This window comes from Sceloporus occidentalis, unplaced genomic scaffold (genome assembly GCF_023333645.1).
Source record: "Sceloporus occidentalis isolate IW3139 unplaced genomic scaffold, rSceOcc1.0.p SCAF_28, whole genome shotgun sequence".
Lineage (NCBI taxonomy): Eukaryota > Metazoa > Chordata > Lepidosauria > Squamata > Phrynosomatidae > Sceloporus > Sceloporus occidentalis.
The window spans coordinates 8,325,639-8,348,838 of NW_028317008.1; the positions used below are offsets into that span (position 1 = coordinate 8,325,639).

A 23,200-nucleotide genomic window follows, 5' to 3' on the forward strand; every position below is an offset into this window, starting at 1 on the left:
TTGAAGGAGAAGCTTGTAACAAACCTTGAGTTTTTTAAAAAGAAGGAAATCATGTGCCAATAACCATAAAATATTGGATATGTAAACTTCCTACATGCAACTCACTAAGGGTGGCTAAGAGAGCATAGGTAAGATATGTGCACAGAAGTGTGTCCTTTAGGGCATGTATTTCTCTTCTATTAATTCACTGTGTAAAAAGCCAGCTAGAAATAATAAATATCACTAGTATTACCAAATTCAGAAGCAGTCCTACGTGCATCATGACCATCTGCTGGGAACAAACTCAGCAGGTCCCACAAGATCCTAGACTGTGACAAATGCAATGTAATATTCATAGGCTTCTTGCAGGAAACTTTGGCTTTGCTAAATGGCATGACTGTTACTCTACAATGCAATAACAGCATCTGTCTCCTTAATGTCCTAAAGATGGGTAAAACCACAGGGTCCACACTTTGGGGGGTATTTTTTTCAAACAAAGACAATCTGATCAAATCTGGAATACAAGGTGTGACCTGAACATACATATATGCATCCTGGTGCACTGGAGCACAGGACTTCTAATAATTATATTGATACAATACAAAATTTCATACGGCACAGGTTTTGCCCACATAAAATCAGTGACGTTGTGTATTATAACAAGGCAGCTCTATATCCAGCTGCGTGGATATAGAGCTGCCTTGATAGCTACTATAGTTAATATTTAACCCTATATTCAATTCAATATAAAAGGTTGATACATTTTACAGTATACAATTATACAGTATTATACATAGTGGATCTGTGATTTTTGGCAGGGTGGAAATGCAGTATTAAGATCATGGGGTTATCTAAGGGATGATCCCAAAGGAAGCCTTTGAAAATGTCAGGTGAAAAAGAAAACAGGAGTCTACCTGGCAGCAGCTTCCAGAGGTAACGGGTGACTCAGGAAATATCTTCTGAGTGACAGCGGACAGCTGTTGGCCACAAGAGGAGAAGGGTTTAAGATTACGTATAGTAAAGCTGAAACATTGAAGTTCTTGGTACTCTCTATATCGCTTTATCACATGTAGTACCGTTAGTAGACAAACATGCTTTATCTTATAGCAATAGACCAAGCTAGATACATTTAGTGTGTCTACTCTCATTCTCTTTGACATATTAATAATCATTTGATGTTGTAGGTTTAGTCTGTCGTTTTAACTTCTCTGATCAGTAACAATACAGCATCTGTTTGTCTTTTTATAGCCACCAACGTGCTCTGATAACCCAATGAAGATTTAATATACTAGAGACATTTCTGTAATATCCACAAATTCATATAAATAAGGATCCATACTGGGAATGTATATACTTCTTTTTTATTCGAAAGGAAAGTGCTTTTTTTATTAGCCTCTTGTTGACAAAGCAACCAGGATATGCAAAAGAGAATGATTCTTCCATGTGGTTTCAACACTATCTAGGTCTCCTTTTAAATTTACCTGGGAACTCTCCTGGTTGAACCCGGAGAACTCCTGGTGAAGCATCGCGTCTCTGGTTCTCCAGGTTGACACCCGAATCCTTCTGCCTTGCTCCCGCCCATTTCTCATTTAAATGGGGGTGTTTCCCATGAAGTCAGTGAGACCACCACTGACATCAGCGGGACCACCCACTGACATCAGCGGGACTGCCCACTGACATCGTCCCGAAAGGAAAGGCTCCAGGTAGCCTGAGCTCTGAAGTTCCCAGGTATGGGTATAATATGTCTGAAGAAGAGACCTAGATATTCTTGAAAGCTTACAATCCGTTATATGTCAGTCAATAAAAGGTATCATCTTTACCAAATTTGGTTTCGTTCTATGGCTATGGTACAACTTGATGTGGTTTCAAGAATTCAAACCAAGAACTTCTTGTGTCTCTAGTATGGCCTTATAATCCACTTATTACATGGTTCAGAGGTGGAGCTACTGTTGGTGCAGCATATACAAAATACCAACAGTTGTACATAGAAAAATGACCACAGCAGAGAGATAGGCCCAAAAGATTGTAATTGCTGGGCAGGACTCACCGAAAGGTGGGAGGTATATATTTCTGTCCCTGACAACCTGGGGTCTTAAAGTATGAAAATACATGTGTTTAGTTAAAGGGGTTTAATGAGATTTCCCATTATAGAGGAAATTTCAGTAATAGATTCTTCATTATCTTTCAGCAGCTGTGGGCCGTTGCCCCCACACACAGCCATTAATGGTAAACTACGGCAGCAGTAGATAAGAAGTAAGAGATAAAAGTGGTGTAATCACCATGACAACCAATGGATTAGGCCTGCTACTTGTCCCACTTTTAAAACTACTTTTGCACCAAAGTTGTTTGTGATACCTAACCCTTTATGACGCATTAGAATTGGCGACAAGCTTGAAAACTGAGAAATATGCAATAAAGTAAATATGCATAAAGGCAGTGCAAATGTAAGGCAACTTCTGTCTCCACACATGTACAAAGCATGACCTGCCCTAAGCAGCTCTGTGTCCACTGCCGTAAACCAGAAAAGTGATCTTGTTTGTATGCACTATAATGAGATCTTTAAATGCCGAAAAGTTTACATTCTCTCAGAAGTGAATCACTGATTGGAAAAATCTTCCAGGATTGTGTTAATGTAAGTATGTAACAACAACTGAACTGGTGAGCTCATATCGGAATATCAAAACTTAAAAACCTACACTGTTTATACATTATCTAAGCATATAAAAAACTCAAGATACATTTGCTGTCTTGTATACAGAACCATACCCAGAATTCCTTAGTTCTAAACCCCTATGGGAGGGGTTCAATTACAGATTAGATTTTATAGCGCTGGCAACATTTTTCTTGGGATTTCATAAATAAGAAAAACCTTGTATAATGCAATTTTGTTTTTCATAATCATTGCCTTAGACTGCTCACTTTCAGTGGAATGAATATTGAGGAGGGGGGATTTACTACATCTGTTCGGAAAAACAATTCATTTTATGTAATTCTGGGAAGTCATACACATTTCTTTCGTATGTAATTAGCGAGATACAGGTAAACAGATTAATAATTTACTGAAGCTCATTAAGCAAAATGGTTATAAGATGGACACAGCAGTACATTACTGACACATTATCATAATGTATCAAGTGATACATACTTGGGTTGGATGATTTTTTATAGTCCACAACAGTATAAACAATAATATAGTAAAAGTTGTATGACCAAATTACTATTCATTTATTTGTCCTACCTTTAACTGGAATATTTACCTGCCTAATATCAAGCGCCCAAAGGACCAGGTCCTTCCACTATATAAAAAAGTTCTCATTAAACCTCAGAGGTCACTATGCTTTTATTACAGTGTTAACACAAACGTAATTATGGTATGAAAATCAGAAGAATGTGTATAGATAAAACACTTCTTACTACTTACCTAAGTTAATTATTTTTTAATGAAGATACAAGGATTTCACATATGATCCAAACAAAACAATACTTTTAGATATTAAGCATTATCCAACTTTTCCATGTCTCATAGTGAAATACAAAAGTCGTTCCCCGTCTATCTCTCTTATATAAAACAATGAATCCCTAGACATGTTGGGTTTGATGGGTTAATCATAAAAGGTGCATTCTTTTCTTTTCACATCTAAAACTATTTCAAGTCTACACAGTATTTTCATGACCTGTCATTTCCAAAATTTGGATTTTGTAGATATAATCCCTTGCTTAGTATACTACTGCAATTTAAAACAAGGCACAGAACGCAAATGTCAAAAGATTTGTTTTCCCAGAACACTCATTTTCTGTGATTTCTGGAGCTTTCATCAAAAGGAGGTCTCGTGGCATTTTGAAGGTCTTTCAAAAACCCAACATTTAACTTAACAAGTTCATGACATGCCGCTGAAGAACATGTAACAGAAGGAAATAACTACCTTCCATTTCTTAAACCGCAGCAATGTCTATTTTTTCTTTTATGTTCCAGATTTTAGTTTTACGTTGTGGCTTTGATTTAACTTTTAGCCCATATTACATCAAATATAATTTAGCTTAAATCCACTGAACTCCACAGAGAACTGTGGTATTAATGTGGGATGTTTTATGTTCACAAAAGGAAATTTACCAGTAGCTAAACAGAAAAGATGAACAGTTAGTTACCCCCCATGTATGGCTGGACCCATGACGACATTGGTACATCATCATCATTGGTGCTTACAGATAAAAATAAACAATATATAGGTAAATAAAGGTCACCATATATGTATACCACAGGATCAACATCTCATCTAAGTTTTATGTAAATGTACCCCTCACAAATCTCCTTTATAAGTTTTATAGCAATAATGGGATCAAATGTAATATGTGAATGAGCCTCTATGGTTCCATAATTTGTCAAAGTGTATATTTCCAGAAGCACTGATCTCAGTACTGATCCCTCAGCGGAGCTGTAAGGTGGACCTTATAGCACTAACAGGGCTTGGTTACTGACAGGAGCAAGAAGGTCACTGATCTACAAGTAAACATGTTATCAATTAGCCTTCCTTTACAAAAGCAGTTCAGGTTTCTACTACACATACGGAGCATGCTAAAAGACTTGAACATCAAATGTCAATTGAAAACAACTAGTCGGAAAAAAATATATCTCATTTCATTTATAAGAGATGAAGAGCTGGATGGATATATGTAGAAACAGGAGTTAGGCCATTTCAGAAGTCACTCTTTCACTAAAGGTTAGAGTTATTATGGTTTTATGAGGTTTATTTCATGTTACTCTACCTGCTTTACATAAAATATGGCAGTTGCCCTTCTACTGCAAATCCTGGAATAATAAATCTCATTTATTAATATTCTTTGCCTAATTTTCAGTGAGGGAGCTTCCCTCTGTAGCCTTGCTAACCTCATTAGCAACTGGAACACGAACCCTGGGGGACGGATTTTTCTACTCTCTGGGTAGCATCTCTGTATTATAATTTGGGATTTCAACAGTATTCAATAATAAATAAAATTCTGACATTTTAAACCACACCTCAACCTCTTCCAAATCGTTTATTTATAGCTATGTCATCCGAATAATATATTCTTATGACGCTATCTCACATCTCTTTTGTTTTTTAATGCAATGTAATCCATGTGTACTCTAGTCCCTGGGTGTCACTGCCTGCAATGCATGAACAGTGTCTGTTAGTATAGCAACCTTATACACCAAGTGATTAGTCTTCTACATTTCAACATTCACTTTGCTAACATTGAAGTTGCTAATTGTGCACTCCAGTGAAGTGATGGTACCGATGCAACTGATTACAAAATAAAATAAGTGGTGAGTCTTATAAAAATAAAGTAAGTGGTATATGTAGTGAGCTGGCGCGGCAAGACCTGAACAATGGATGGGCCAGACCCTTGGCTGACTTTGCAAAGTCTTCTACAAGCTAAGTAGGATTTCCTCACTGGATAAGGAGGGCCTGATCTCCTCTGGCTTGTACCCAGGTATGGAATATCAGTCCACGACACCTCACCTAGCTCAGTAATTTGCTTAGTAATTATTTGCTAAAGAGATCCACCTCCACTTTTTTTAAGAAGCAGTCCACTAAAGATCCAATTGTCCATCAAGTTAGATGGTTAACTTAACCCATGCCCATGGGGAATATAAGGGCATTTCAATTCAACTGCAATTAGACACTAATGTGGGGGTTAAAGAGTTGCCCCCTTTTGCATCTTGAAAAAAACCTTTACTATGAACCATTTAAGTGAATGCCAGTTTTGATGAGTGCGCAGCGGAGTTGGCAAAGTTGAATATACAAAATGGATATTTTCAACTTGGCACCACTCGGATCTTTGTACACTAAATATATGTAAGTATGTAAATTTTCAATAAAACCAGCAAGCCAACTACCAAAAATTGAGCCCATTTCACTAAGTAAATTAGTTTCCTTTCTGTTTTTTGAAATGCAGTTTTATTCTCAGTTGGTCCTGTCTGTCACACTACATTTACATGACTGTAAGTAGCATTTCCGAAGGGAAGTGCTGGGTTTTAATTGCTTTGATGAAAAATGCACCAGGGATCAAGGCTCAGAGACTTGTTTCTGTGATGAGACACTGCAGTCTAATTATAGATGGGATATTGTCAAAATTGGGAAACTGCCTCCTGGTATATGAAATATTCCATTCTAAAAACACAGCCAAACTATTTCTTTAAGCTTGGGCTTGTCTTTGATTCACGATAGATTCATGGAGCACATTTACTTACACACACACACACACACACACACACAAAAAAACCTAAAATAGTTTAGTAGTGCAGTGTAGTCTACACAAGCTTGCCTTATAAAGGTAGGACCTATTCAATGGTGCTAGTATTTCAGCTACATAGCTGTGTATCTAACACTTGGGTAACCAACACCTTACATGGTCACAATTAGACAGATAAAACTCCAAAAAATGTATTATTTATCAAGTTCTTTCACAGAGGAGTCTAAATTATCCATCAACTTTGTGTTATAGCATCGTGTTATTCTGGATCAGGGCTGGATGGATATATGTAGAATCAGGAGCCAGACAATTTCAGAAAGCACAAGTGTAAATTTCAACTATGGACACTACAAAAAGCAGTAAGAAACTATTCTCACTAATGTTATATCTATAATAATCATTATTTGAACTCAACCAAACTGTTATAGCCCAAGGCATCCCTGCCCATGCAGAGACATGCACTTTTTAAAAATGGTTCCTATGAGACACCTCAAGATGCCAGCACAGCAATTCAGCATATCTTATCTACACTTACAATTACTCTAATTATAGAAAGGCCTTACACAAATGAAACACGCCTGAATCTTACGCTCAACTACTTCAACTATATTTATTCAATGCTTACCATTTTCGAAATAGACAAAGTCTATATATCAACGGAGGATGGACACTACAGCATAACAAGCATTTATGGCCAAAGACATGATATTATAAACTGATATTATTAGCCGAAAGAATGTAACATGTCTTGAAGTGATTCAAATGCATTGCCTCCCTACAGTGTCAGCATTGACGCTCCAGGAGGAGGAGGAGGAGAAGGGGGTCTCTGATGACTAACGTGCTGCCGATCCCACACAATATTGTCACAAAAGCTTTCTGATCACTGCATGATAGGTAAGCAGGGATATCATAGTATGAAGTCGAAACAACATTTTACATATTACAAAAATGAAAATTAAAAATCAAATAATAAATTACATTAATAAGTAAACGTTGACGAGTCCCATTAAGGACGAAACAGCTGTCCATGAGTGGTGATCTGGCTACTGCACCTCTTAGCCGAGTTTTGTCTAAAGGCTGTCTTGTACAGCGGGCAATTACTTTCAAGGATTCCATGTATAAAGAGGATATAGAGGCAAAAGGTGATCCTTGTTTTTTAAGGTCAATAAGGTCAACATCTGCTAAAACTTATTTGCTTAACATACTACAGAGTACAATTTATGTTTTGTTTAAGTGGGACAGAACCAAAGTCTTGTTTGTTCTCTCTCTAACTCTTTGCAAGTCATAAAGAAAAGGAAGAGTGAAATGTTAATGTAGTGACATGTATTTGTCTGTGGAATAAATATGGGCTGTGTGAAAATTGTTGTACAAGCACACATCAGTAATATAAAAACATAGACAAATATTTAGCTTTCAGGTGTAAATGAGAGAGGAATTGCCAATCACATAATCGAGCAAGAATTCATCTATCCATTATGCCTAGACCCCTCTCGTATAAACATAGAGCTACAGGCCACAGCACCATCCTCTATCTATGAAGCTCTAACCACCATGCATGGCACCACCAATCACACCACGGTCAGTCACCAAGATCATACTTCTTTCCCATTCTAAAAGGTTGGTCATACAAGTATAAATCTTGGCCATGTCTGCATGTTTTACACACAAACACACAACATATATTTTTGCAGCCACATTGTTTGACTATTTGTGGGTCAGGCATACCTAATGAATGATGGAGTATGGTTGGGTTTTTTTCTGTGTGCTGCTATTGGGTGTATGTATAGGTAAAAATGATTTGCAGGATGCCAGGCTAGGTGCTGAAGAATCAGCAGCTGTTGTCTTTATGGCCTGCAGTTCATTAAGGATTCAGAAACCTATTTCATGCTGTTAACAGCTTGTTAGGCTTTTATCTCCAGGGCACAGCATTGCTTTGCGTAATGTTAACATCTATACCGAGCTGAGAAATGAATACAAACAGTCCATTTATTTTGCATTTTATGTAAAATGTAAGTACACAGGTTAAGTAGATTTATAATCCTAAGGATTAGAAGGAGAAAAAAGTAAAACAATTTGCATTATTTCCAGTCTCAGATGCATACCAAGAGACCTCCAGCCATCACAACTACTTCATATCTCCCCCTTCTACAGAATCACTGTTATGCATTTGCCCCTACCCCAACTATCTGCTATGCAAGATATATTAAGCCAAATGATCTCCTGACTCATGATATACTTACCACCAGCCAGCTTTGGCTCAGTCTGTATTTTGGGTAGGGTCTCACGAGACCCCTGTGCGTATGCACAGAAAGTTCTCCTATTGATTTCAATGGGAGTGCTGACTTGCCACTCGTTGCCCATTTCTTGCCAAATATCAGACAACTGAGTAGGTGTGGCGCTGCAGCTTCAACTAAAGGTAAGTAATGATATATTTTTTGGCAGGTGTAAGGAATGCATTTCGAAGTACTGAAAAAGTACTTTAATATGCATGCATTGTTTAGAAGGCTGTCTGTGACACTGGAGGGAATTCAGTGGCTGAATACCTGACTCCAGTTCAGTGCAAATGATTCATTGTATTATTACCAGCATAATCATTTCTTGTAACAATACACAATAATGTAAGTTTTTAACACCCAAAAGGTTACCAAAAAAAACAAACAGAAAAATGGATGGATTTAAAGCCATGTTGATAAAAACAGAGCAGCCAGTCCTCTTCAATATTGTTTTAACTATGATATACCTGTCCTTAAGAACCTGCCTGGTGTGACTTCTATAGGGACCCATCAGAGAACATAAAGAACAGCTTTTGTTCCCCTAAAACCAATGGATTCACAGTAAAATCCAGAAAAGTTCACTAATCCGCCCAACCTATTCAACAAAGCATTCACAAATACCCCTAGGATTGGATGCTGTCAATTGTGGCTTTAACTCAGATCATGAATGGCTTGATTTTTTAATGGGGGGTCTATCTTTCTGCTCATCTCTGTCTGTTGAGTGAACGAGCACACACTTCTCAGCTGACATCAAAAGAGTAATTAAATACTGTATTTGCGATTCGCGTAGAGCTCTACACGCTGCCCGGACTAAGCACCGGGGACTCAGATGCAGGGGACCCGGATCCTCCTGTGTTATGCCCCCCGCCAACTTGTCCCTTCTGAGTCCCTGGTGCTTAGTCCGGGCAGCGTGTAGAGCTCTACGCGATTCACGTAGACAACTTCCGCTCAAGCGCATAGAGCTCTACACGCTGCCCGGACTAAGCACCGGGGACTCCGAAGCACCGGTAAGTTTGGAGGAGGGAGGGGGAGGGAGTGTTAAATGGTGTCGGGCGCAATTTAAATCGCCCGACGCCTGGGACAATAGGGAATTTTGTACTCCTCTCAGTCCGGCTGATGTGGTGACGGGAAAGCACCACCACCAGCAGCACAAACCCGGACAGAAGGGACATAAGGCATTTCTGGAGGCAGAGTGCTCCGTGAAATGCCTTTTAACCCCCTCAATGCCACTCGGCCTCCAGAAATGCATTTTAACCCTCTATGCGCCACTCTGCCTCCTGAAATGCCTTATACCTCCCTATATGCCACTCTGCCCCATAATATGCCTTTTAACCCCCTAAATGCCAGAGTGGCATATAGGGGTATAAGGCAATTCTGGAAGCAGAGTGGCACATAGGGGGCATATCATGGGGCACAGTGGCATTTAGAGGGTATAAGGCATTTCTGGGGCAGAGTGGCAAGCCTGGGGGCAGATGTGCATAACTGGGGGGCCAGGTTGAAAAAAAGGAAATAAAAACAAAAACAAAATATTTTTCTCAATCATAGCTTTTATTAACAAACAATTGTTCACATAGTTTACATGAATTAACATTTACTGGTAAAACTTTTTTCCTATAGGGTCGTCTTATATTCAGGCTTTTTCTTTTTTTCATAAATTAATATTCAGATTTTGGGGGGTCGTCTTATAATCAGGGTCGTCTTATAATCGAGCAAATACGGTAGTTTTACATTACTACCTCTTCAGGCTGCATGATGCCCAGAGTAGGCAGTGATTTAAGGTCCCATCTTGCCTCCAGCAGAATTAGGAAAAACTTACTTTGAAGTTTGTTTTGAACTAATTTTTTTTGTCCTGCGCAAATTTTCTCAGAAGGAAGCTTGTTCTGGTGTAGGCTTCATCAAAGTCCTGGACCAGACCCAGCAAACCCAGCTTGGGCATTCGGTCTGCTACAATACTGGAGTTGGAGCATTGGCACACCTTGCTCTCCAAATGATCCACCCCAGGGACCTATACAAAATATTTGCACTTAATCTGAACACAATGTTTACACAGGGCATCTTCGTGGGGCTGTATAGTGTCACAAAATGCATAGTAAATATAGGGAGATTTCATAAAAGTCATTTGTGTCCCTATCTTCTATACAAAGTATAACAGGCAGGGTTTATTTATGAGTGTCCTCTTTTCTTAACAAAAACAAAATTTAAATTTATCAGTTCAATCACGTGATAGCCCTGGTCTTCACAGAGAACGATATCTTGCCAGAATATATGGAATCTATAAACTGAACTAACAGCCACATTCATAAGACAAAATCTCCTAATTGTATCAAAAGAACCAGCTCATGAGCATTTCAAGGAAAGTAGCTAAACAAACTATATATCTAAACTAAAGTATTTAAACATATATTGCCAAGTCATTTTACTATTTGTGAAGTCTAATAAAATGGTTTTCCATATGGGAGAAAGAATATACTGTATGCATTAAATCCCTTAGCCAAATCTACGAGTGCATTTTGGGTCTAAAGTATAGTCTTACCTGACCTGACCAGGTCCACCAACGGTCCAGTTGGAGTTTGCACAAGGTAGCTCTAAAACACTTACACTTTACTCAACCTTTGGCTGTGGTTGAGGGTCAAGAGAGCTATAGTAGCACTACCTACCGATGGAAAGGTAACAATATCACAAAACCCTTAGTCTATCCCTTTTGATGAAGTGGATGTGGTAATTATAAAAAAGAGCTTATTCTTAAATTGTAGCTACAGACCTATTTTGAAAATCTAAGGTAGGCAAGTATAGAGTTACAACATAAATTGAACAGCTTCTAGGGCTAACTTTAAGGTGTCCTTTTTTTTTTTTTTTTTTAATATAAGCAAAACGTAAGCAAAAAGTTAATGAATTCTGCTCTGAGCACCAATCTGACTTATTAAAAAAGCACTTACACAATAACAATACTTGGCAGGATAAGGCTCTGAACACTTTTATTACAGCTACATTGACCCAATGATGATAAAACGGATCGTAATGTAATTAAGAGCAAGCACACGGATAAGGGAGACTTGCCCTTACGATCAGTTGCCATATTATGTGGATTCCCCAATACGCCTCACTAGAATTTTGCAATCTCATACCGACTATAAAGGTCATTTATAACTTTCAGCTTAACACGTTAGATGCAAAAGATGCCTAAAGCAAGTTCTACCACCGTCCGCGATGAACTGGCTATAAACGCCACAAAACCGTGTATGTTACTTAAGTAATCAGATGCCCAGGGGTCTAAGCAAGGCGTTGCTTTAAACACTATTTGGTTATAATTAAATATAGCAGAGACAAGCAATCTTTCAGTGTTACATCTAGTGTGGCTGAACAGAAGACAACGAAGGGACAATAAGACAATTTCAGGGCATGTTCTAATTAATTGTCTTCATATTACAGCATTCGTATTCTGCCAACAATGTTTTTCTTATCCCTCATGGCGTATTTTTTTTATTCCCATCAAACAGAAAAAATGCAGTGCTAAGTAAAGGCTGGGGAAATGAATGCCTTCCTATTTCTTACATTCATACTAACCGTACTCCTTATTGTAGTCAGGCCTGAAATATTCAGCCAATCACATCTCTTGTGCTAGTTTGCAGCCCAGCTTCATGGTAATAATTTGGAACTGGCCTGGGAAGGATGGCAGATTAAGATTAAGGAGTTTGACGGTGAGGTGGGACCTCTGCTCCAGATTGTAACGTAGAAACAATGCGTAGTGCATTCTACGTACATAGCTGCTATTCCTATACCCTAGCACAAGAAAAAAAAGCTGTCAATAAGGTAGAGATGGAGGTACACTTGGTGTCCTCCTACTGTATTTCCAAAATCATTGGGTCTTATCACCATATAAACCAATGGGATATCCCAATGGCCAACAACAGTACATTTATTGCTAGGGTGATAAGACCACTTTTAAAACTTTGCACAAAGTGGATGCAAATCCACAGCACATGAATATTTCTCAGAACATTTTGAAACTGCAGTTGTTAGCTCTAGGACTTGTTATCCTACAATTTCTTCAGCAAACACAAGCACCTGCCTATTTTGCTGTGTGTGTGTATATATGATGATTATATATTATAACTTTGTTTCAGGATGCAAATTATTTGCATCGTATATGTATCTGTTGCATACTGATGTATTCAAGGTTTCACCCAGACATCAGGCCCTAAGAAAATCAGAACAAGATGTTCTTCAGAGTTATTCTTCTAGGGTTTGAGTACAATAGGTAAAACAGTTAAGCCAGTTTGGGGAATTAGGTATTAGGGAAATAGATGCATTAAAAAATACTATTTAACTGTTCAGCTTCTTTTCTCTAGCACTCCATGTTGGCCGGTTTCATTAAATGAGAGCTATTACAGGATTTTGCAAGGTTACACAGTATGTAAGTATTATGACCACGCTGTACAGAAGTGGTCTGTAATTATCTCTCTATTGGGGCTTCATGGCAACTTGACAAACCGAGTTCATTCTTATCATTGCTGATCCCCTAGCTGAGCGTAATAGGGCAAAAAAAAAGGCAACAGAAAGGGGTTAACTTGAATCATAAGCAGATAGATGCAAGTGTTTTTTTTTGCAATCTAAGGCCATTCAACTATTTACTGAAAAATAATAACTTTCTGTAACGCTCAGCCACAACTTAAATGTATTTCAAATAACTAAAGCAAGTATTTTGCTTAAGCATAGTTATATATACACAGTATATATATATATATAGTCACTCAAATATGGTCATACATTTCCAAACCAGCAAGATTTTGCAAAGAACATAGAGCAGGACAATGTATATAATACCATGTAGCAATGTATTGATATACAATGTTTCATGACCCTATTTTTGTCACCTTGGAGCCAACATACCTGAATTGTATAATACCTGGTCCCATTCGGAAGATGCACTTTTGGTGATCCGGAAACTGTGTTCATATCCGAGAAAATCATTTCTGATCGGACATCCGGTACAATCCACAAAATGATAGAGATTCAGACATGTGAGGTAAGCTTCTTTATAAATCCTTTCATGCATTACAGGGAGCTACAGTACTAAATAAAATCTGCCCCATCCCTTCAGATGTGCCGCAATAGCATTTGCAATCTCTCCCCCTGCCCCCCCCCAGCATATTTCAGCTGACATGGCAGGTCACCAGTTACCTCTTTCATCTGATTTCAAGCTCACATGGCAAAGTAAAAGCAGGGAAACGAAAACCAAAGAGAGGAAAAATGAGAGAAACCCAACAGTGTATGAGGCTTGTACAGAGTCTGGCAATGCCTTGGTCCTGCCCATCTGTTCCCAGTGATAATCACCTCCCCTCTATGACAGTCTAGCAAAGTGATTATGCTAAGCATCCCGGCTAACCGATAACACACAGCTTCATTTAAAGCATGTGTGCTCCGTGTAATACAAGGGACCTCTTCTGATGGCCTGTGTGCAGCACTGCTTAATTCCCAGAAATTATTGGTAAAAAAAATAATAATTAAAAAAAATAATTATATATATATATATATATATACACACACACACACTCAAACACACACACACTCAAACACACACACACACGCTCGAACACACATACACAGATTTACAAAACATAATATTTCAGTATCAGAAACAAAATATTTTTAACAGTAACATTGCCAGGTGGTTTCTGAAAAGAAGGCAACATCTTTTTTAGTAAACCTAATAGAAGCTGTGATCAGCGGCAGTCTGTGGCAGTGCCAGCGTTATCTAATTAACTTCCTACCATGATGTTTTCTCCTTTCTCTTAGCTGATCCTTAAAAAAAACCCGACCCCTCAGTTCATTTTAATTATAGATCAACTTCTTACCCCTAAATACAAGGGAGCTACTATTCCCTCTATTTGACACAATTCCATTGAGATGTTAATCTCAAAAGACCACCATTCTTCAGCACTCCTGAATTTGTTAGCATTTAATAAATACAGCATTCCATGGGTAAATTTTGTGTACTGTTAAGTGTGAGATTTGGGAAAAATGAGAGACTAACTTTAATAATAATAATTTAATATCTATGTACTGTATATACTTAGGGATATGTATTTGTTACAACAAATTTCCCCGACTTATCAACCATCACAGTTACCTTTAATAATACTAACTGGAGAAATAGTCCTGCTGAGAGATTCTTGCATTGACCTTGAATATGTATTGTTTATGGATTGTCTCAAAAGAACCTGCTGTGTTATACTCTTAAAATTACAGTTTCCAGTCAGCGCATAGGCAAGAAGGTATAACCTTTCCAATGGTAATGGAAACCAGAAGCCACCACATGCACTTTAATACAAGATAGCTGTGAGGTCCCTTTTAAAATTTACGTGGTGTTCCCCCTTGCAAATATATAGAGGAATTCTGCAGAATCCTCCATAAGCATGTGTACTTGCCCTTCCGAGCTACTTTCTGTGCAGGAGATGTGTTCCGCCCAACACATCTTTTCATACAAGATATATAACTATTTCCAGTCAGTTACGGTGCTGGCTTCGCAAATACCATGGGGGGTCCAACGAGATGCTCCATACCCCTTGATTTCAATGGGAGAGCTGTCCTGCCACCAATTGGCTGCTTCAAGCATTCTAACAAGTCGTGGTATAATAGGACACATACATTATTATCTTAAGATATGCTTACATACACGCACGTCTGAAAAAATAGCTATTCTTATCTTACTTGGTAATGCAAGGTTATGCAGTAGTGTATACGGATTTCCAGAACAAAGGGTTAATGCTCTACAGCCCGTGAGGCAAGGTCAGCACTGCAATGTATAAATCTGACATTGTCCTATGCGTTTTATGTAAAGCAACATGCATATTATCATTTCTTCTTAATATATGTTTTAAAATCTGATGGCACTATATAAAACAATAAATAATAATAATAATAATAATATAGCACCATCATATTCCGCAGCTCTATACAATTTATTATACCAAAGTCAACTATTTTATGCATTACTTTTCTTTTCAACGACTCCTAACATCCCAGGGGACAGTCAAAGCCATGTCACTTATTCTTACGGAGTGATCTGTGCAAATTATCGGGGTTAGAAGTTAGAACTCATACATATAATAGATAACCCATCATTTAGTTTGGGGAAAAAAACAGGAAAAATTTTGAAAAAAACCTACAAATAGTATAACCTCCATTGGCAGGACAAGACACTTCTGTAGGAAGATTCTTCAACTAATTAGGATTTCTTGTTAGTTATTGATTTATTTAGCTCCATCATATGCAATAGGTAGATATGGCATAATAAATAGTGCATTTCATAATAATTTGGATAGAAACAGAAAATAAGTAACGTATAACAGAAAAAGTCTTCTCCACAGTAAAAATAAAAAAAAACATAAAAAAAAACATCTTTCACCTAGCTCTGTGTATTATGATGTGATGTGAAATGGCACAATCAGGCCTCACCCTGCCAAAGCATCCCACAGCACAGTTCAGTTGTGCAGGAGGATAATGGAGCAAGATAAAAATAACCGATACTAATACACATATTTGCCAGACTAATGTGCAGGTTCACACCTAGGTTTATGCTACTCAGGTGTAAAAATCAAGTTCTTGTGATTAGCATTCAACACTTAACTGACAGGCCATAATGCACTGAGATAGAGAGAGAACTTACTGAGACAAGATAAGGATGTTGGCAAACTCTGGGTCTACAACACAAGAGCAAACAGCATACACAGCGGTTACGAGTGGTCAACATTGGATGAGCGTATGTCAAGAATATTGAAATCAAGCCCGGCATAACCAAATAAAGAATGTCTATTGGGCTCCCTGCCCAGTTCCCTTCCCACTCCAAACCAATTTAATCCCATTTTGGCCATACTGCCCCTTCAAAGATGTCCTCTTGTCTCCCACATCACACATGACTAACAACGCCACCAGGTAACAAGCTCTTCCTTCATGCACAGCTTTGTTTACTGTTGATGTGTGAATGGTAGTAACACAAAAAGGGTACATTTATAGTGAATGCACGGATCATTTAGTATCATTCAATGTTAATTCAGCATCGGCTGGAAATCTAAGGCAATCCTATCCTTCTGTTGTATGCTTACAAAATGATTTTACTTTCATAGGTACGGATTTGTTTGCCATTTTCTTAATATGGGAAAGCAGTCATAAAATGCTGGGTTTGCACTATAAAAGTCCTATACCCCTGTAGAAAGGTGCTCAGTTGTAGTTCCTCTCAGTATAGCTTAGCATGTTATTTCTCCCCGATTTCTCCCTTGGCCTGATCTTGCCTACCTGTTCCTGTCTCCCATGTACCTAGCTGCTCCTGTTTCCCCAGTGGTTGACTTCCCAGTTCCCAGCCTCTGCTGCTGACATTTTGGCTTGTAATTGACACTGTATTTTGAATTGTCTTTTGTGCTCCTAAGGCTGGCTCCAGTAACTTGTCTCTTGCTCCCGCACTCCAGAGCAGGGCTTTGCATGTGGTCCCTACTGGAGGATATCGCACTTAGTGGCACTCCTTTGATCTATGGTTCCTCCCTCTGAGCCTCCTGACCTAGGTGGTCCTGATAGAATTTCTGTGAGTGCAAAAAAACATTTAATCAAATTTTGCTTATTACTAATGACGGGTGTATTCACCTAAAACTTGTGATGAAGACAGCCAAGAAAAGGGTAATAGAGAATCAGAGACATTTCTGCCTCCAGTGTGGCTTTGGATGTACAATACGTGGATGTATTACATTGTAAGGCTTTGGACACACTAGACAATCATCAAAACCTCTTGTTCTTCCTGGAACCAACTATAAATCATCTTTTAAGCAGGTTTTACTGGAAAACCAACCAGAAAGTGCTTTATCAATTACAGGCAATCTTTTTTGCAGGAACTTTAAGAGAACAATTACAAATTTGGCCCATCGTAATATATTCTTTTTGACGGTCTGCTGTCCTTCGCCTTTTCAGTTTTCGTTCCACGAATTTTGGGTTGTCCAGGGAATTTCTTGAGGGGTTAGCAGAACTTTTGTCATTTTCAATATTTAACACTGTGGTAATACAGCAATGTTGTCATCAGTTTATGTTTGTTTTATTGTCAATTGTGTTAAATGAAATTAGTTATTCCTCTAACACTCCTTACCATGAGAACAACCTATACATGCAAAGACATTATTCCAACTTAATGCACCGCATTCACACGTATCAAACATATTTCTTTTCTGTGAAAGAAACCACAGACATTACGATAACAGAGAAGTGAGTTTTCCTTGACTATGCATCTCTTTAACCCCTTAATGATAAAGCCCGTACATGTGCAGGCTCAAAATGCATTGTTTTCAATGGGGTTAGGGACCACCCAATGTCCTTAAGGGGTTAAGGATTTGTATAAACAGTGAGTTCCTAACCATTCAACTGTTTTCATATCAATTGTCAGCTCTCTGCCTAAAGAATAGCAGGTGCTAATTAGAACTTTAACTTCTCAGGTATATTTTGAAGATCCTGAACCGTAATTCTAATGCATTGTAACATTCTAGAGTTAAACACTGGTTTTGCAATCAGCACGTGCTAAAGCATATAATTATAGTGGTTATTCAGAGTTACACAGCAAACCGTGCTTAAAAGTCAACAGCTAACAAAGTTTAATTAGTAATCATCCAAGAAAAGAACCTCTATTGCCCTGCTTATTGTATTTTTTAAGTTACTGGGTAATAAAGAAACCTTCACTTTGGAGATCGGAGTATAATTCTTCTTAGCTGTAAAGCTTTAAATAACAGCATGGACATTTACAACAAAAAAAAACAACACATTTTTACAAGCACAATACCAGTAAAATAGATTGATATTCCAGCTAAGTGTGATTTTTGTATATTAATAAATCTTAATCCAGAATATATTGAAAGTAGTACTTCTGGTACACTATATGACCAAAAGTATGCGAACATCCCTCCTAATTAAGTTTATATATTTCAGCCACATCTATTGCTAAAAGGTGTATAAAATGAGGCACATAGGCATGTCATCTCCATAGACAAACACTGGCAGTAGAATGGGTCATACTGAAAAGCTCTGTGATTTTAAATGTTGCCATAAATCAGTTTGTGAAATTTCTGCCCTGATAGATCTGCCCCGGTGCACTGTAACTGCTATTATTGTGAAGGGGAAGCGTCTAGGAGGAGCAACAGCTTAGCAACTAAGCGGTAGACCATGCACACTCACAGAGTCTTCTGTAGCATCACTCACTACAGAGTTCCAAACTGCCTCTGAAAGACACATCAGCAGAAGCACTGTGCCTTGGGAACTTCATGACATTGGTTTCCGTGGACACACACAAGCCAAAGATCACTATGGGCAATGCCAAGAACTGGCTAGAGTGGTGCAAATTACACCACCCTAGACTCTGGAGCAGTGGAGCCTGATAAACAAAATTGGGTTTGGTGGATGCAAGGAGAAAGCTACCTACTGGACTACATAGTGCCCACTGAAAGTTTGATGGAGGAGGTACAATGGTCTGGGGATGTTTTTCAGGGTTCGGACTAAACCCCTTAGTTCCAGTGAAGGGTAATGTTAATGCTACAGCATACAAAGACATTTTAGACAATTGTATGTTTCCAACTTTGTGGCACCAGTTTGGGGAAGGACTTTTCCCACATGCCCTTGCCCCGTACACAAAACAAGACTCGGCCACTATACAAGTATCAGTAGCCCACCAGTGCAACCTATATCATAAGGTTGATGTAGTCCCAAAGATAACTATGCTTACAGCTTCACAGATAAGCTCATCAAGTCCTTTCCCCATAGACCCCTGTGGGTCTAGACACATGCAATCAACTGCCGTGGTCCACTGCTCTAAGATTTCTAGCTCTCTAGAGGTTCCTTGTCACTGGTGCACACCTCCTCAATGCACCTACTTGTGGTGCTCCCATCAGCTCAGAACACTAGGCAACAACCTAGCAGTTCACATATACGGCAGGTGAGGCCCTGGTTGAAGGCCATAGTAGATAAACGCCTGAGGATGCATGTCTCATCAGTGCATGGGTATGGTTATACTATAGAGCTTTTCTGCTGCAGTTTTAAAAGCTCTTTGACCACAGAAACCAACGCTGACTAGCTCCTGCTGACTAGACCAATCCATATACTGTTGTTGGGATAAAGCTAGACATGAAAACGGTGCTTTATAAATAACCCTCATTGTTGCAAATATTGACATTTCTGTTTCTACTGAGGTAGTTTAACAGTAAAATCTGTGTCCAGAGATAAGTATCAACCATTAAGTGATTTCAATATTCCCTATTATCACACCAGCTTTACTTAACCACATAGTACTGTTTCCATGTACATGTTAAGAGTATCTTTACCGAAGCAAAGTACATTTATACAAGCAAACCCTGTCATCATGAAGAACTAGCAAAATCTTGTATTATTTCAAAAAGTATACTAATCAAAAAGATACCTAATAATTTTGAGCAATATTTGCAGACGTTACTGCCTTACCTCTCAAAAGAAAGAAACAATTCTGAGTCCCTGCATTCAGTGCTGGCACAAAGGCTTATAGTTAAAGGGCAAATAGTATATATGAGAGATGGCAGTAAGGCTTATTTTGAACAGTAAAATGTTAAATGTTACATTTCCATAAAATCTAAATTGTTCTCTTAAAGAACATTTTTGGAAAGGTTGATCAACCGATTACAGGCATTTGGGAAAATGAAGCACGCAATTTCTTGATAACAAAACCTATTAGTGATTTTTCTCACGATAATGTGCTAGGAAACATTACTTCCTGCCATTTTCTTTGATTGCCACCCAGTGGAAAATTTATAGAACAACAACATGTATCATTTCTTCACAAAGCAAGGGGAAGGAATTTTGAATATCCAATGGAAGAAAATCAAAGCTATTTAGTATTAACAGTTGACTGCATTTGCTGTATTTTTGTGAGATTAATATTGAGAGAAAGATTTCTGTACATTTGTCTTTTGCCATATATATATATTTTATTTTTTTTACTTTTGACACAAAACTTGTATAAGAAATTACCAATATACTAGCTGTAGGTGATTCAATTTTCTAACACTGTCCTCTTAATATTTTGTTTTCCCTAGCAATAAGAAAAATTCCCATTAATGATTTATTAAAGGATATTAAAGGATATTATATAATTAAAATAAACAACTTTAAATGCCTATATTATTCAACCTTAAAAATTAAGTGTATCTGAAAACATGTTTCTTTCATTGAACTTATTTTGTTATGTTATTGATATACATAGAACTGGGTTTGTGATTGATTTCAGTGTCGGAGCGATCCTGTCACCGATTAGCTGCTTCAAGTATCCAAACGGTTGCGAGAAACATTGTGACAAGAATGATTCAGGGAGCTACAGGTAAGTGCTTTTATTATTTGTTTTACCTTTTAAAAAAATGTATATTAAAGTACTCAACACACTTTAATATGCACTTTCTTTGGTGAGGTTGTACGGGACATTAAACTGTCCCTGTAAATCTTTTTGGTTTCTGTCTGGTCCTTTTTGTTACCAGTGACACCATCACTTAATATTTTTCTTTACTTAGTTTACTTAGTTTACTAGTTACATATTACTGTATATAAAAATGGACATATTACTTTCCTTCAAGTATTCATTAAACCTCCTAAAGAGGAAAAAAAAATTACATAATAATTTTAAATATTTACTGTTTTGTAATGAGGCGCTTATGCAAAAACACACAGTGGAGTTATTTACTTATTACTTTTGATAAGTTTCAAGAACACGTGATTTACTAAATATGCATTTTGTAGGCGTTGGTAATCACGTGCCAAAATTTACAGAATCAAAGTCTACTTATGTTATAATAAAAAGTGGCAATTTGGGAATCAACACACTAGCACTGGATACAAACCAATGTTATAATCTCTATTTATCACTCTAAATCCGGTAACACAATTGCTTTACTTGACCAGTATGAGCAATGAAGTCTAATTCAGCTTCCAATATATACCTATAATTTACTCATGTCACTAACATGGACATTAACCCTGAACTTGCCTGTCTTATTCAACTATAACGGGCAGTGTGGTACTATTTTAATGGATGTTGGTAAATGTGGAGCATTGCAACATGCTTTCAATTTTCCACCAAATCCAAAAATAAGAGTCTATTCAGCTGGTTTTAGGGAATGTTTTTGTAGAAGAGAAATATCCTTTGCCTTAAAGATGCTGTTCTACCTATCCTGCTAAAGTTAACAATATTCTAACTAAAGGCAGCATTACAAATACCATTCCAAGTACGGTTTAATACCTAAACCCTCTTCATGAATAATCATTTAATGATTTTGGCTCGTTTAGAATTTTCGCAATCAGGCAGTTATGGCTATTACCATAGAAGCTGAAAAGAGCTTCTTGTTTCCATGTTGAAATAATACAACAGGTCATATAGCATGTATCTGCTGGGTGCATCATCCAGCCGCCACACAACCGCAAAAGAAAGAGCACACCAAGAATTTGTATGGTGAAAACTCAAATTTGATATATTTACTATGGCATTACAAAATATTTCTGTGGTTGTACAGGGTAATAAATTTAGACATGTAATCCATGCAAAAAAGTAAAGTTTCTTATGTTTCCTGCTGGATTGTTGACTTTGGGGGAAACAATGATGCTAAATGAGTGAAGTTATTGTGGTTTGTTACATTATAATTATGAATAGTGATATTGGGTTTAAAATTCTAGAAGGCACATCCTTATTGGCTGCCCATCTTACATTCATAGATACATGTCTTAGTTCCCATTGAAACAAGCTTCAAGCTCTCTACGACTGAATGAAACTAGATTTGATTCATCTTTTCCAGAGCCTGTCTGCGCCTCATATAAGCTGCTGCGCCTGAATTATTGATGTGAAGATAAAATCAGCCAAGATTGTATTTTTAGCTGTCTGGTACTCTAGAGATACTGCCGGCTTCCTGAACATGTTCTTCATACGCAGCTCTTTAAGACTGAATTCAAACAAAGAGTATCACCCATTCAAAACATTAAGATGGGCTACATTTTCCCCAATTTTAAAAACAGTGCATCAGAACCTGACTTTTAAAGCTGGCATTAGGGTGAGTTAACCTTTTGGGTGCGAAAAAGTCATTTTGAATACTCCCTGGCTCTTGATGGGTAAGTGAATTAGTATTATTGTGGGATCATTTGCACTATAATATTTTCTAATTAACACAAAATAGAGTTTAATATAACAGACTTGTATTACCTGGGGTATGTACCAGTGGAATGTTTTTATCTTAGATTCTTATATATGTCCAAGGTCCCTACATAATGCTAAACCCTATCCTGAGCCATTTAAATTTAGAAACTTCCTAAATTTGTCTTGTTGGATTATTATACCATACTTCCAGAAGATGGCAGTAAAATATCAACTGAAACCTGTTAGGTTCCTTTTTTTTTAGCATGAAACTAATCAAGACAAATATATCTATTTATATAATTCTCCATTTATAGATACTGACCTTTTAAGAATACATTTTAATTGCTGGCAGCAGGACACGAGTACTAGTACACTTTCCCCAATGACTCCAATGTGTACAGAGTACCTAAATCTTCTTATTGGCTCAATAGGATGGAAGATTTAGTAAGAACCAGCAGGGTGTTTGCAATCTGCCAATCTTGGAAATAACTGTGTTTGCATTCTTTGATTTTGGCTCATTTGGGAGAAGCTGGTTTAGTCATTAAAA

General features: G+C 37.7%; 1 protein-coding gene across 6 annotated transcripts in view; it reads right to left on the reverse strand.

The window, feature by feature from the left end:
* Positions 1 to 23,200, reverse strand: part of LOC149299779 (liprin-alpha-2-like) — a 95,982-nt gene that overhangs the window by 67,661 nt on the left and 5,121 nt on the right. For 2 of the 6 annotated variants that reach the window (XM_089486187.1, XM_089486186.1), the window contains exon 1: positions 13,377 to 13,457. The exons of the other annotated variants lie outside the window; for them this stretch is intronic. In XM_089486187.1, the coding sequence (XP_089342313.1) occupies positions 13,377 to 13,457 (81 nt within the window). Of the gene's footprint in view, positions 1 to 13,376; positions 13,458 to 23,200 lie in introns of those variants that run through there. 6 annotated transcript variants of the gene reach the window in all.